This window comes from Ooceraea biroi, chromosome 5, assembly GCF_003672135.1.
Source record: "Ooceraea biroi isolate clonal line C1 chromosome 5, Obir_v5.4, whole genome shotgun sequence".
NCBI lineage: Eukaryota > Metazoa > Arthropoda > Insecta > Hymenoptera > Formicidae > Ooceraea > Ooceraea biroi.
This window is the reverse complement of record NC_039510.1, coordinates 6310980-6327168: the sequence shown is the minus strand read 5'-3', so window position 1 is coordinate 6327168 and position 16189 is coordinate 6310980. Positions and strand designations below refer to the sequence as shown.

Here is a 16189-nt window from a genome sequence, read left to right as displayed (position 1 = left end):
TTTTAGATAGATATAGGGAAAAGAGAAAGGATATAACAAAGGAAAGGAAGGAAGAGGAAGGAAGAAAGAGAAATCCAAGCGATACAAAAATCCAAAAGACATAAAGGATGTTCAAAAAAACGTCTGTAATATTTTATACGTTTTTCAAACACTCTTTCGTAACATTGTACGAGTCTTTAAAATGTTTGCGTTGCCCGGAAGAATAAGAAGGGAAGAGCGTAAATTCTATTTATTAGAAAAATTTATTCCTGTGATAAGAATCTAAGTCTCTAAGCAGCATTCAAACAGAGAATATCGAAATAATTCTTGCAACTATTGCGAAAAAAGAACTCATGGAAAATTAGATTAAAAAAAAAGATATTCAAAAATGTTTCTCTGTGTGTGTCCTCATGTACACCAACATACCATTCTGCAAGTGTGTGTGTGAGATGTGGAACGTATTTTGACGGATCTCAATGATGATTATCATTACCGTTATTGTACTTTATAACGTAACGTGCAAAAATATTAAGAGATGGCGATCGATATATAGTATTGTGATATTCGTCGAAATATGTTCGGCTCACATGGAGGGTAACGTTATGCTAATTTAATTGGTGATGATGTATGATAATTATAAAGTATATGGCAAAAGTAAACGGAACTTAATCGCTATTTGTGATATCTATAACAGAACTGGTAACCTGCATGCGAATGAAGAAAGTGAGAGAGCCTAAAAGAGAGACAGCACACTTAAAGCGGCAAATAAGAATTAAACGTGTGAATGATTTGTTAAAACTAAAGAATAGTTGTTGCAACTTGGTCAAGTATCATCACGGCGTCAAGCAACATATCTACGTCACGTTAAGGTGATGATCAACGAGCGCAGGTTTCGCTCAGGTGTCATTCCACCGAACCATCCACTCGACGCGGACGAGTCGCTCGTAATACTTGACTAAGCGTACCCAATGTACCATTTTCCGCGTTGAAAAGAAACAACATTACGAAATGAGAGATATGATGCAGACGATTCAGTGACGTATGAAAGAGAGAGAGAGGTGAGATTCATCGGAATTTTAATGAATGATCGAATGATGGATATCGCTATCGCTTTCATTTAAAAAATGGTACAGGATGGATTAAGAGTGTTGTTTTGTTAAACAATAAGCAGGACTTACAACGCGCGCAGTACCCAGTGACACAAGTCTGGCGGCCTTTTTTACCTGTACGCCCAAACGGTGTTGCGTGTGACGACTTGTCTGCTTTACCAATGCGCATATGCATTCACTCTGAAGTTCAGGGTGGTCTAGGCATTGCTGCAGCGCGTTTTGCGCTAGAACCACGTGGTAGTCGATACCTGCTTGCTCTACTGCCACCGACGTATACAGCTGACAAGACTGTGCGAAAAGTATAGATAATATGTTAGTATTTTGATACAATAGACCTGTTCCTTTCAGCCGTGACTTTTACACCTTCCGTATTAAAAATGAGATACATATATATACACACAGATTAAGAGCAAAGAAAAAAAGAAAAGCAAACAATAAAATGTAACTATTAAAATCGAACAAATCTTATCTGTGAATAGTACTTTATAGTTACAATAAAGCTTTACAGAGAACTCTGCAAATAATTAAAACAGTTAGTCTTGTAGATAGTTTTATGCAGAATAAAGCGTAAACAAAATTTGTTGGAAATCGCAAGTGAAACCGTCGCGGAAGAAGCTGACTGAAAAATCGCGTCAACCTTGAAGAGCTTTATGGCCTCGATCTGCAGATATTCGGAGGTCAGGCTGGTCAGCGGGCTAGTGATGTTCTCCTTTGTGTGAAGCAGCAGCGGGTGTCGCCACAGTACGCAGTTGGCATCACCGTCGGTTTCCATTAGCCTCTGCACCAACTGTTCATACTGCGTGCCCGCGCTCGGTCCGCCACCAGATACCACTGTCAAATGGTAGAGCCAGTTGTCTTTGTCCTGTTTATGCGGCATCAGCAGATACGTAGGGCCTTGGTGTGTCGGGAAGATGCCGATCGTCCTTTCGTGCGGGCCCTCAGCATCTCTCTCCTCGCTATCGCTGTCTGACACGTGCTCTACTTCCTCCACACGAGCGTCTCTCATGTTGATTTGGCCGACGGGATTCTGACGACACCAGAAATCAGTTAAACATATATTTAAACGCAATTTTCGTGTAATCAAATGTATCCGATAACAATACACGTTCACGCGTACTCACTGTATCACTGGGGCACTTAAAGTACAGGAACATCTTGCCGATGAGCACGCACCAACACTTCTTCGCATGGCCGTTCTTCACTTTCGTCAACCAGCCCTGTATCGTCGGCTTGTTGTCTTCCTTGCTGAGCAAGAGCTTCGTTGCATTTCGCCTCTGCACATTCTGCAGCACCTTTATCCAGTCTTCCATTGTAGCGATGCAATCCGCCGTTAAGTAATACGTCTTTTTACCAGTAGCTATTTCAAAAGTGGCCGCACCTTCGGCTCTATTGATCCTGAAAACAATATAGAGCCGTTTGAGTCCCCTGTAATCTTTGAGTCTTTGTAACAATCTATTCTTTTAGAGAGTTTTTTCTTTCCGCTAAAGTAATTTCAAATTAGCCTTAAAATATTATTTTTAAATCGTTAGAATTTTTTTATTGCACGTACGTACCTGCACACTTCGTCCAAGATTATCTGGCCTTGAGGTTTACGATTTACGTCATTTTGGCTCTTCCAGTAAGTCAACACACCATTTTTCAACACAAACCATCTCTTCCGCCAAGTTTTTAACTTGCCACCTAGTTTTGCCAGATGACCCGTCTTCTCCAGCGATTCTTGCCTCTTCGGGCTTTCGCCGGAAACGCGCATCAGGAGGCTAGGCATGCTGGATTCCAGAGATGTTGAGCTGAGTGCGTCGGGAGGTATGGCATAATCCTCGGACAAACCTGATTCTAAAGATGTATCTGCAAATGAAGTTAATTTAAAGTTGTTGGATGTCGAACATTTGTTAGTATCTTCTTTTTTCTAAATATTTAGTTAACAATTTACATTCTTCTTTTCTTTTTACTTCTCTTTCAACTTGCAGGACAGAGTGCAGTATTAATAATTAAATTAATATTTATTTCCATTTATTGTAATTGTTATCTATAATTATTTATTGTCTATTATTAATCATAATTTATTAGGATTTATATAATTGTGATATTCTAATTATAATTTGTAGTTAAAATAGTTATATTATTCTAAAGAACAAAAATCAGATTTGGGAAATGTTCGATTTATGCAAGTAAGTCATAAAATATTAGACATTTATAGTCTTATCGGAAAACGTGTAAAAATGGCTTTTTATAATTAAAACTCACCACGTTTTACGCTTTTACTAGGAGAACCGCTAGAGCTTCTTTTTGCGGGGCTAAGACTGCTGGTGGTTTTGATACTTTTCGAAGGACTGCTTCCACTGCCAAGAGAGGAATCTGTATTGTCGGACGAGCTATTAGTGATTCTGGTGTTTGTTTCGGTTTGATTCGGATGTTCTTCGCCATCCGAACTGTCGTCGGAACTATCACCAAAAGGCATGGATCTGATTTGGCTGGCTCGTCCTAAAAAACGATAATATGATTAATATAAGAATAATATATAAATGTTAATTAATTTGTGCACAGTTCATTTCTCAATCTAATTATGAAAGTAATCTTGTGCGCACAAAGTTAATCTCGCTATTTCTCTAATTTACCTTTCACCGTGGCATATACCGGAACGGAAATATCGCAATAGCCTTGAGAGTTATGCGCTGTCAGGTTGTGCCCCGTCGCCTGGGAATGCTTCGACGAACTCGTGTTTGTCATCGTGGAAGGCGCGGATTCCTCATTAGTTGGTGGACCGATACCGAGGCCACCATCCGCTACCTACGAAGATCATCGATTAAAATAATTAATTTCAGAGTTGGACTAACCAACCAAGATAGATGCAAGACGAAAGCAAGAGTTATCGAAAATAGAAATCATCAGGCTCTTCAGAAAACTGAGAGTAACGTTGTTAGTACCTGATATATTTTCGCCTCCCAACTGGGAAATCTGTGCAACGGCGGAGTCGGCGGACGCGGGGCTTGCCCGCCTCCTTGGAGCCAATTCATGCCCTCTCTGCTAGGCGTATATATCTCGGCGTAGTCATGTACTGCTTCCGAGCTTCCGCTGTCTCTGCTCGCTTCCGAGACGCCGGATATATTCGGCAGCATCACCAGGTTCTCTACCGCCGCGGCTAATTCCTCGGACAGTAGACTAAAACAGAGTAAGGGGAAGCGGCAAGCATAAAGGAACCAATTCAACATTTCTCTTGCGATATGTGCATAGGTGCGCGTATATTTTCAGAATCTCAAAATAATGTACTATATAAATACTATAGAAATATAGTGTGACAGACGAGAAGATTGATAACGCGATTAATCGAGAAAACATTCGTTTAAAGATCGACAGGACAGCCAAGGGTCGACGGATCCCCTCAGGAAGTCCCAGGACGTTACAGGGTACCACATTTCGAAAACTCGGGCGCCGCTATCACGTCGTGAGGCCTCCCAAGGAGAATCGAGACACGAAAGCTGCACGGATTCGTTTAGCGTTTCCTTTTACTTTAACAAGCGGCGCGAGTTCAAATCTCTCGTAGCAATGCTTCGCGAAGCGATTTTATTTTCGTGCGTGCGATATCGGAAAGAGGCTTTACCTCGAATCCATGTTGGTGGGTGCGATTCCCCGGTGAATGGTGCCGCAAGCGGACAAATGTCTCCGGTGTTTCGTGCTCGTTTGCGGCTCCGCCACGACGTTCTGCACGCACTCCGGCACCGCCTGCGGAGTACCCTCCAGGCTCTCCGATCGTCTACGATCGATGCGCAAGGAAGGATCCACTTCCAAAGATAGTGATGCCCTCGTCGGCGCCTGCATTATAGAATTTCTCATTAAGACGAAGAAGCTGTTTTAATTCTGTTAGAAATCTGATTATATCTGGCATTATAAAGTTGATAATTTAATTTCTTTTTCTGGCAAATAATTCAATCATAACTGAGAATTTTCTTTACGAATTACTTAAATATATTAATTATTATGATTAAAATGTGTATGCCAAATAATTTTAATACATTATATTAAATTTTTTTCATTACACGTAAATCGAAATCTGAGACAAGTTTTCTAAAATGTTTGGAGAGATCGATTTAAACAGTAAAAAATAAATACTACATCCATGATTGATTACTGATTGTAGCAATATTTACAGATGGTTTGAGCCCGATGTTGGTTATATGATTGCGTAGCAATTCCAGCTGCTGGTTGCACTTGTTGTTTTGTTCTCTCAGGTGTTGATTCTGTTGTTCCAGTTCCCTCAACTTATTAGTGACCCATTCCTTTATTCTCGCTGCTTTCGCTTCTACCTGCCTGGCGTCGTGCAGCCGTAATTGCCTCTGCAAATGCACGACAACGACTAATTGATAAGATGACACACAGCCGGATCCCGCCCATTCGGGCAATCATCAGATATCGTAATCTCAAGTATAATCAAAGAAACAATTGCAGGCATGATGGAGATTACAAATGCCTTTGTACAAAGACAGAGAGAACATGCATAGCAACTTTGTATAGTAACAGTAGTATAATATAGATGCAAATAAGAATATAAATACAGAAATTTTTAAACAGACGTATAATTAAAAACAAAATAATTACTTACAATTTATGTAATTTATCGAATTTATTAGCGTTATAGTTATGATTGTCGAGAAATACATCAAACTTTACGCGGCTTAAGATAAGTTTCTCAAGTTCGCTCTCCGACAATTATAATTAATAATAAGTCGAGTAATATTCCACATTTTATGTTTTTCATGACAAGGTAATAGATAATATTTTGTACGTTTGCGAATTGTTCGAAAAAATTCGTAGCTCTCTGCATATTATACCGTGGGAACTGCACATTACCTGTTCCTCCACTTGAGTCTCTAACTTCGAAATGCAGGCACAATGGACATCGTCAGGTTTGTCATTTTGCGTACCGGAGGTCGACGGTAGCGAATGCGGTGGAGAACCAACGCCGGATGTGCTCAGGCAGTATTCACCCTTCACCAGCCGCTCCTCCATCATCCGTACCTGAAGTAGACAGCGAATGAACGTTTATGCCCGTGCCCGTATTCGTGTTACGTTTGTCGGAAACATCAAATTCAGGTATGGATATTCGATATTGTCAAAGTTCTCTCACATTGTCCCAGATTCAACGGAACCATTTTCCATCTATGAATTTCTTGATTAATTTGGAATCGATTTCCGCTTGTTCAAGAATGTCGTTCACAGTCTCATAAATTGACAAGTTTCTACATTTAAATATTTGTTCTAATCCAACTAATCAATTTACAAAGTATAAGATTATCAAAGATCGACGAAATAAATGAACTCTGCTTTTCGCTCGCAGTTTTCAAACTTGAATTTAGTTTCCGAAAAGTCTTTTTTATTTTGATATTTCAATGTATGTAATTTAAAATATACAAGTTAGCAAATAAAAATCCTAGTTACTAACAAAACTCAACGAATCAGAACACAGTTATCTTGTCTGGAAAGATCTTTTCGATCGCGAAAAATTTCATTTGATTTGATTTCATTTTGACTGACGAGTAATTGTCGTTCAAGAGATATTACACACCTACCAAAACACACTAAATGATGAGTAATCGCATAACACTTGACTCTACCAAGAGAACCTGAATGATCGCGATTAAGACACCAAGGAATTCTACGCTGAGTAGGTTGGATCAAACTTGAAGGGCTCGGACTTGATGTCAAGGGCCCACCGCAACGGCCGATGATGAACCAACGATCTTTGCGAAACGAGCGGGGATCGAATTCGCGCGAGTGCGTACGAATGCCACGTTGCCTTCGCGTGCGTGCGTGCGTGCGTGCGGGGGTAGAGAAGGACAAAGAGAGACAGGGAGAGATAGGGAGAGACAGGGAGAAACAGGGATTCCCAGAGAGACAGAGAGAGAAAGTTTAACCGGGGGGAGAACCCTTCCCACCGCACGTAACGTACAGTACGTACGTAAACGTTACGTACGCGGTGAACGCGTACCGTTTCGTGGAGCAGCTGTCAAAAATCGATATCGCCTTAACAGAACGGATATATATATACATATATACACGGTAATACGGTCGCGAACGAAGCGAGAGCGAGTACGTCCACCGGCGACTAGTCCGAAAGGGGACTCAAGAGAAAATCAATACGGGGAAATCCTCTCTCTCGCCGAATGTTTTCCCGGCATCGTGCCTCGTCCACGTCGTCGTCGTCGTCGTGCATGTGCTCTACCCGGCTCTACTCCGACTTATATCGATCTCTCGCCGTCTTCGTCTGTCTGCCTCGCAAATGCCCGTTGTCATCGTCGTCGTCGTCGTCTTCGTTCCTCTCGATGCCGTTTTTCGTCGCACGCGCGTTTCGTCTTCTCGCCATCGTCCTCTGCGGTTTGAGCCACGCGCCCTTCGCCGGCAGAAGGAAATCGACTTCCACCCCGGTCAGAGATAATAGTTCGGTTGTGCTTTCTTCGCTCTTTCGCTGAACGCGCAAAGGCATCAAGGGGATTCTCCGTTATATCGCGTTAACGCGGAAAATTAGCAAATTTTCCAGCTGATTTGGAATCGGCTTTGTGCTTGTCGAGAAGGATTATTGTGTTTATTACCATTCCCGTAAATATCAGATATTTGTTTGATTAAATCTTCAAAATCAATATTCTATTGAGATAAAGTTGTAAATCGGTCAAAGAACATATCGCCCGATCTACTAAAATTTATTCACGAAGAGTATCTTATTCTTGATCATTTTAGTTAAATACGAAAATAGAGTTAATAAACGTCTTTTCTCTCCATAAACGTTGACGAAATTAATTTAATACAAATTAATTTAAGTTTTTATAATTTACTCTCGGAAAACACAATTACGTTTATTATACGATATCTAATTTTAATATATTTTTGAGTTCGTAACTAAATTATACAATTAAATTATTGACTGTTATATAATATAAAATATCCCTATATAATTATAAAAAGTATGCATAATCATACACAGAATAAATTATATTATGTAATTGTATAATATTATACAATAATTATCATGTAATACTCTTCATGTGTAGTATATAAAAATCAGTAGACTAAAACAGATAATCTTTGCTCAAAACAGAGAAGTTTTGTTTGTTTGCGTATCTCGTGAACTATCGAGTATCTTCGATCAAATCGCAAATTCTCGCTTCTGCGAATCTTACCGCGATTGAACGCTGCCATGATAGATGTGATCTTTAAACCCCGATTTTGACTCGTATTCGTTACACCAACACGACTCGTTCGTCGGAGGCCACTCTTCAGTCACGAGGAACCTCTCCGCCGAGTATCGCGATTTTCGTCGTGGCACGAAGCAATAAAGCAGGGGCGGTGAGAGTTAACGGAGATAAAAGAAACCGATGCAATGAATTCCGCGCAGGGAACCCCTTGTCCGCTCATCGGTGGAGATCGCGCCGAACTGAAGCGAGGCGAACGGACACCGAAGTACATAAACCGCGGGGGTTTTCTAGAGGCGGTGAGTCACGTTGGCTCGTGGCCAATGGGAGAATTTGTGGATACTGCTCGTATGCATATACCCACGACGCAACCACCGTGGGTCAAGCCGATGACCCTGAGGCGAAGCAAAAGGCAATCCCTAAAAGCGTCTCGCGATAATGCTGGTCCGAGCGGAAAGAAGAGAGTGCGTGCGCGTGCCGAAGATAAAAATATCAGGAGGCATTAATCTCCCGGAATGATATTGATTTCTAATGTACTCGCGTACTCCGCGCCGCGTCAAATAGATTCTGGGAATAGATGCAAGGGGTAGTCCTGATGTGATGCACGAGAATATCCCGATTTCTCAATCGAAGATCACCTTAATGTCCAGGTCAGGGGACAGACTCGTTGCTACCTTTCAGATTATCGACCACGCAATAAGAGAGCCAGCAAACGGAGCGGAAACGAAAAATAGATACCGCACTTTTTCTTCGTTGCATCCCGACGCGACGACGCCTAGGGTCGCCATAAAACCGCTCACGCACCAACATGTCCCGGCGAAGACATGCGCGACGAAGATGTTGCGAGTGTGTTACACGTAAAGGGCAAGCATCGTTCACACAATCGCAAAGTGCAGCTTCTAAATCTGGTGATTTATGTGTGAGACCAGACGGTTTCACAAAAGTGCTCGCGTATTTATTTATATTTGTAGATTTAACTATGCTTTCTACTTTTCCACAGGAGCTTCTTTACTTCCTCTTATATAGCTTTCGAATTAATAAATAAAGTTTACATATTTTAATTAAGAGAGCACTGTCGCGTGTTGAATAATTACTACTTTTTTCTCTTTTGCTCTTTCCTCGCTTTTTTATTGTACTTTAGAGTTTCAATACTTAATTATTAGCAAGAATTATTTATTTCTTGATACTGTATTATATTCTTGCAACTTTGACGAATATGAGAAACCAGCTCAACAGTCCCGGCGAAATAGGGGTTCGCTGCACGAACGAAGCGCAGGTTCACGAGGAGACGAAGACTGCCTCTTCGTTTTATTTAATGCACGGATGTCGGCGGGAAGTGAGGATTACTCATACACTGGCTCTAAGCCAATTCTACACGAGACGCGACTCATTAAGTCGCTGCCGTAACCAATATGTCGCGTACAACAAAGCAGCAGTTCGTTGTTCCCGTTGTAAAGTACGATAGAAGTAGACTCGTTGCCCCTTTTACATCGATATTGCCATGTTACATTTTATTTTAAAAAGCGTGACATAAAAGACGGTTATAAATTCGGATTATTGTTTCTACTTAATATTCCATTAGTACTCGTCGGGAACACTTTGTGAAAAATTCATACACGGGCAAAATTTAACTTCGCTTGTCACAGATAAGTCAGATCTTCTTAAATATTGGTAAAATCAATAAAACGTATCCCATGATTATTATTTTTATATTTTCTGATAGAAATGGTAACCAATGTAGCTTAATTTGAACATGTTCATGCAGTACTCTCTTATGCAAAGAAATAATTCCGAGTTAAATATTTCCAATATTTATTCAACTTTTCACTAAGGAAAACAATCATTCGAATTTATGAGTAAGTACCTAAATCGTAAATAAATATAGAGATTAATTTAGTGTGCCTATAATAGTTGACACTTGAATTAGATAATTAAAAAACTAATTATATCGATTCCCATTTTCTACCGTAATTTCAATTAATCGACGCTGTATCATTGGAAGATACACATTACGTCAACCAGCGCATGCATTAACACAAGATCTTCGCGTATCACCACAATCTAAACTAACGAGTTAAAATTATATTATTTCAAATTACTGTTACACTATTTAATCATCGTTCGACGCTGCAACGATGCGAAGAATCAACCCTCGTGAATCGTCGCGAATAAATGCGGAGATAATTCCCACTTGTACATCACCGCAAGATTTAAACGCACCGACAGATTACACCGAGAGACTTCAGCCACTCTGATATTGAGCAAAAGCACGTTGATTACCTTTCATCGATGTCACCTGGTGCGAGCCATAGTTCCTCGCGCACGGGAACAGGAACGGGGAACTCGACCTCGACCTTCGACACTCGATTGTCGCAACCGGGACCGGCAGCACGAAGATCAATCGGTGGATCGGTTTTGTAAGCACGATCGTCGCGATGGAGGGTGGTGGATCGCGCGATGCACCGTCGCGGATGCACGTGGTTTCGCGAGGGCAAATTTCGGGGTCATAACAAAACGACGACCTCGCCGGCCGGCCGCACGGCCATCTTGCTACTCCTATCAGTCTTTCTTCGCGCTCTCTCTCGCTCTATTTCTCTTTCTCCCTGTGTCCCTCGCATCCTCGTGGCTTTCTTCTCTCTTTCGCGCTTTCACCCTTTCTCTTTCCCTCTCTCTTGAAATACCGACGGATACCGACGGACACCGACGCATTCGCACAGTTAATCGATATCACACCCTTCTCGCCGCGATATCGGTAACGAAGCTACCCGCTTACCTATTTTTTCGGAGATTTAATTGACGGAGGGAGAGATCGTAATTAACGAATACGAGGGTGACCGATATAATTAAACTGATCTGAAGGGTTCGTCGTATGTGTCCAACAAAAACGTGGAAATATCACACGAAGTATCGGACTCTAATTTAAATGATTTTTGTTAATCAAAATGATTACCATATCGACTCCAGTAAAACTTTTTCTTTGAAATTCCGAAATCTTTACTTTAAACCAATCTATCCACACAGATAAATCCCAGCTTCTAAACTTCTATGTGCCCGAGAAAATTCGCTTTTGAAAGTCTTGAAACTTGTTTTGAGGGCTCACAGAGGGTTGAGTCAACTCAAGATTGAATTCGATTTAGTTTTTAATTACGTAGACTGAAGAAAAATGTGGATATTATTATCAGGAATCAATTACTCTAAACTTCTGCATCCGTAAACTCCAAATTATTCCAAAAGGTGAGTGATAAATTTAAGAGAGAGATGTTTTTATAAAATCATATTTAAGTTATAATACTTTCACATTTTGTCTTATTATACAAAATACGCCGTGTCGTAATTACAAATGTAGACATGCCATAATTTCTAAAATGCGGTATTTTATACTTTTGCATTACAATTTACACCGGAGATATCATTTGTGGGATTGCGAAAATTCCTGGCAGGTCGCTGTTGCCCCCTACTGGTAAATTGGACTTGTGGGATCTCTAGGGTTGTACCATTTACGGAAGGGTAGTTCTGGCGTCCGTCGGTAAAGCTAAATGTACGAGGGTAAGAAAACGCGTGCAGAGTCGTAGAAAACGGGTCGACTTATCGTCGGTAAAAAAACACCGTGCCAGTATACGGTATGAAATAGGGGTAAACAACCCCGAAGAGAACACGGGGTTTGATAAAACGAAATCCTCCGAAAAATCTACCGTCAGATCCATTTCGTATCCTTAACTCCACCTAGGTGGAGCAAAGATTAATTTGCACATACACAAGACGGTATGTGCAAAAGCTTTAGTCATTTTTCAGCGCTTTGGTTAATTATTTAAGCTTCTAATAAATATACCTACTTTTTTAGGTTTTTGAAAAATTGCCATCAAAGTTTATGAAGCGTTCTCGTAAAAGAGTAATGAACACGATGAGCGAAAGCTATATATACTCTTCGTATTCAGCAAACCATTTTTAACTTGGACTGAGAAGTTCTTCGGCGTGCAGTGTATATTCACCCGACTTGGATTGGATTGGACTCGAATTACCACTTATTTCGATCGATGCAGCATTCTTTAGCTGAACAGCGCTTCCAAGATAGCCGAGATACGAAAAAATTTTTCTCCCGAATGAATCTGGAATTCACTCGAGAGATGGCAGAAAACGAGGGCAAATATTTTTATGACTGAAGTACTGCTATATACTATGTTATACACGAATACACTGCATATATTAAAAAGAAAAACAAGAACTTTTGCACACTCCTAACATGACTCTTCTAAATCTTCTCTCCACTTATTTAGTATAAAATTTTTACAAAAGACAGAAAACAGATGATGATATTAAATGTTAGAGAAAACGACCTCAAACCTAAAACCCTTTTCGGTATTCATGTGATTAAAGCATCTATATATCTTGGATGTGCATCTAAATAGAAATATCAATTATGATGTCCATTTACCTTATCTTCTGCTTCATCCGCCCTGCCCTCCGCTTCCAATACCCGCTGCTCGAGTTCGGAGAGCTGAAACAAAAAGAGATCATTTCAATGATACGTCACTCCGTGCAAGATTAATCGCGTTTTTGCGAGATAAACGATCGCGTTCATTCTTTAATCGTAATTCTATTTAATTCCTTACTATAAAGGTAAAATATTATAATTATAACACATGTGCTTCTCTACTTCCTTAATAATCGCCATTAATTATTTTACCGAACAGCGAAATTACAATTACATAATACACATAATGTGAACTCATTTAAAGAAAGAAACACAAAAGCCGAAAGAAAAGAAAATTGCACGAAAATTATTCGCACGTTACTTTTCTTCTGATGTTATCAGACACGAGTGGTGTTAACAAGAAGCTTCAATATCCCGAATAACAGATTTCCGGAGTCCTTGCGATGAGACATTCTCAAGTCCGAGAAAGTTCGACGGACTTGCAAGCGCGTTTCGACGTCATCTAATTTCGCGTGGGAAAGTTTCATCAAACTCAGGCAAGTCCATGGTCGAGGCAGTCGCCGCGCCGGCTAAATGACAGTTTAATGGATACGATAGAATTGAACCAGATCCGTAAACCTGCCCAATCCAGGATTGATACACGTCAGTGTGATTAGTCGGCGTGAAAAGCCAGTATTTCAGCAGTCTGATATTTTTTGATTTTTCTACTTGTTCTCTTTTTCCTGTTTTCCTCTAATCTCTTCCTGTGGATAACTCGCAACGCTTCCATACTATCTTTTTATATACAAAGTATAAAAATATATTTTGTATATTTTTTTTAAAAAAGCCTGTCAATCCAATCGGCCAATATTCCATTTTCACTTCACTTTTTATTACATCTGTCTACGTTCTTTCCATTAGAACGGATAAAAGTAAATGATTGATGTAAAAGTTCACTTGAAATTTTCAGAATCGAATCTCCAAACTAATGGAACTCAAAAATGATAAAAATAATCTCGTACTGTCCATAAAGCTAAAGATAAAAGACAAAACAGAAAAAATCCAATTTTACGTTTATTTAAAAAAATTGACAAAAATCTTTATAATGATCATGACCTTTAATGGATTAATAAGTGCTGCAGTCCCGTTTGGAACTCATTTCTACGTACACTGCTTCGCCCAATCGCGATATCGCCGAGCCAAAGAGCCGATCATCAGCTCCTCCGCCGCGCAATAACGAGGGTGGTCGGCGAATATAAAGAATTCGTGTTCCTCCTCCTCTTCCTCCTCCTTCTCCTCCTTGCTCGCTCGCTTGGTCGGCTGAATAAAGCGACCGTGTGGCGCGATCTCGTCTCTTTCGAGGAAGATGGATCGGCAAGCGGAGGCGGAGGAGGAAGACGAGGAAGAGGAGGCGCGAGTTGCAACGCGAGGAGGCACGGAGAGAAGGACGAGGGCCGGATCTCATCAAGAAGGGCGCAGTTAGCAGCATCTGGCGTCGGAGAGAAAAGAAAAAGGCAAAGGGCGCGAGAGACGAAAGGGAGAAGAAGCAGCGGAACACCAGCAGCAGTAGCAGAGCGCGGACAACCGAGAGAAACGTTCCTCCTAATGTGAAGGGGAAAACTGCGCACAGTTTCTCGGTGTGTTACCCTCTCGACACGCCGCTGCCGCGAAAGGGAAATTCGCGTGGCGGAGGAAGGAAGGAGAGGTCGGGCGACGGAAGTACCGGGGCGCTGGGGCAACCGGAAAACGACCGATACATTAGCTGCAGACGGGATGCGCTGGCTGGGATCTCTCAAACTGTCGTCAGGCCGTAAAATTGCGCTTTTTGCGACGACGAGATAATACCGCGGCCGGCGGAAAGGTCAACGTGTAATCCGCGAAACTCGAGGCGGAACTCCACTTTTCCACGTACTTTCGTGTTCGATGGCAATATTAGATTCCCGACACGCCGTTCGAAGGAAAGATGAATCTCCGTGGGGACGAAACAAGGATTACATTAGCTGCGCTGGGGAGGGAGAACTCGCAACGTTCACGAGATAGTCGGATCGTCAAAAGAAAGCACTTTCTTTTAAGGGTAGAAGGAACGGAAGAATAGCGGGCACCTTTCTCCCGTGGCGAGCTGGGGGAGAATTTCCCATAATTTATCGAGGACCGTGCATAAAGCACGAGGAGAGCAAAAGTCATGGAACGATAACGCACCCTTTCGCGTTTCGATCGTCGGAAGAAAACGCGCGCGAGCGCGGGGGTTGGAAAGATTGGCTCGTTAATGTTATCGGAGAGGCTTGCGTGATGCGAAACATAGGAGTCGGTACTTTCTTGAATTTCGTTCGCTTTGTGCGCGGAAAATTTATAGCCGGTTCCCGATGCTGTCGCGTGCGGCGCAGAGAATCACGGAAAGTACAGAGGGGGTGTGAGGCGGGCGTGCGGAAAAAAGAAACGGCAGTCCGGTTGGTTTGCTTCCCCGGCAGGAAAGAAAGAACGCAAACGCGGAAATTACTTCCGGCTAAATGATTTATGTACTTTTCTCTCTCGACACGCTTCTCTGCCTTATTAAATACGGTTACGATGGTAACTTCACGGGAAGCGGTTAATAAATTAGTAGCGATACAAATCGCCGTGATGCAGTTTGTCAAAATACGAACAAATTCTTTAATCCGGAAGATGACTTTCTGACTATTGAATTGCTTCCTGTCTCTTTTCATCTCTTTTTATTTATAACACTGATTTTCGCGCAATATTGGAGATTATTAAATTAAAATAACAAAATTGAGGTAATAATTGATTACAATAATGTCATGTACATAAATAAATAATAATTAATAAAATTACATAAAATATTAGTAATGAAAATTATATTTTTTAATTACTAATTAACATTCAGTATGTATATAGTACAAGTTTCTTCTTAAAAAATTTAAATTACTAGTTATTAATTAAATTACTATTCAATTTTATTATTAGTATTCAATTTTCACATTTCTTTTTACCGAGCAACGTGAATTTTCAATTGGTTTTCTTACGATCCCACTGTATCGCGTACACAGCCCGTTCTCTCGGTGCGGGAGAAGAGTAATGGTCGGTGGAATTAGCCCCGACGAGCACGAGGACGTACGACGGTTAACACCTCGTGCGTTAGCATTTCTTCTGCGGTACGCCGTGGGGCGGTTGGCGCGACCCTTATTTATAACGAAATCCCGGGGTCGAAAAGCCAGATCGCTCTCCCGTGCCTTGTATATTAACTATGCCAACCCCCGAGAAAAGGGGTACGAGTATGCGGACGGTTTCACCGCGAGGACCCACGTGCGAAGCAAAGGGATCACGTTGACGTGGCAAAATTAAAGATTCATCTTTAAACCACACATCTATACTGTTAATCCTCATGTTATATCATATTATTAATAAGCAAGACAAATGAGTCGTATAATTTATAATATAACCGCCTGTTTCTTCCTAAATCTCCGTAATTCTGTATCTGCCACTGCATGATAAGGGACAAGTTACGTTGTATA

At 41.1% G+C, this 16189-nt stretch overlaps 1 protein-coding gene across 9 annotated transcripts in view; it reads right to left on the bottom strand.

Moving 5' to 3' along the window:
* Window positions 1-16189, bottom strand: part of LOC105287512 (uncharacterized protein CG43867) — a 57938-nt gene that overhangs the window by 6114 nt on the left and 35635 nt on the right. For 6 of the 9 annotated variants that reach the window (XM_026969994.1, XM_026969997.1, XM_026969999.1 and 3 more), the window contains exons 3-13: window positions 12702-12764; window positions 5934-6101; window positions 5234-5419; window positions 4687-4898; window positions 4013-4247; window positions 3704-3875; window positions 3333-3569; window positions 2642-2933; window positions 2210-2483; window positions 1726-2115; window positions 1158-1376 (exon numbers count right to left, since the gene is read on the bottom strand). In XM_026969994.1, the coding sequence (XP_026825795.1) occupies window positions 1158-1376; window positions 1726-2115; window positions 2210-2483; window positions 2642-2933; window positions 3333-3569; window positions 3704-3875; window positions 4013-4247; window positions 4687-4898; window positions 5234-5419; window positions 5934-6101; window positions 12702-12764 (2448 nt within the window). The remainder of the gene's footprint in view (window positions 1-1157; window positions 1377-1725; window positions 2116-2209; window positions 2484-2641; window positions 2934-3332; window positions 3570-3703; window positions 3876-4012; window positions 4248-4686; window positions 4899-5233; window positions 5420-5933; window positions 6102-12701; window positions 12765-16189) is intronic. The other 3 variants (XM_026969996.1, XM_026969998.1, XM_026969995.1) reach the window with 2 other exon arrangements.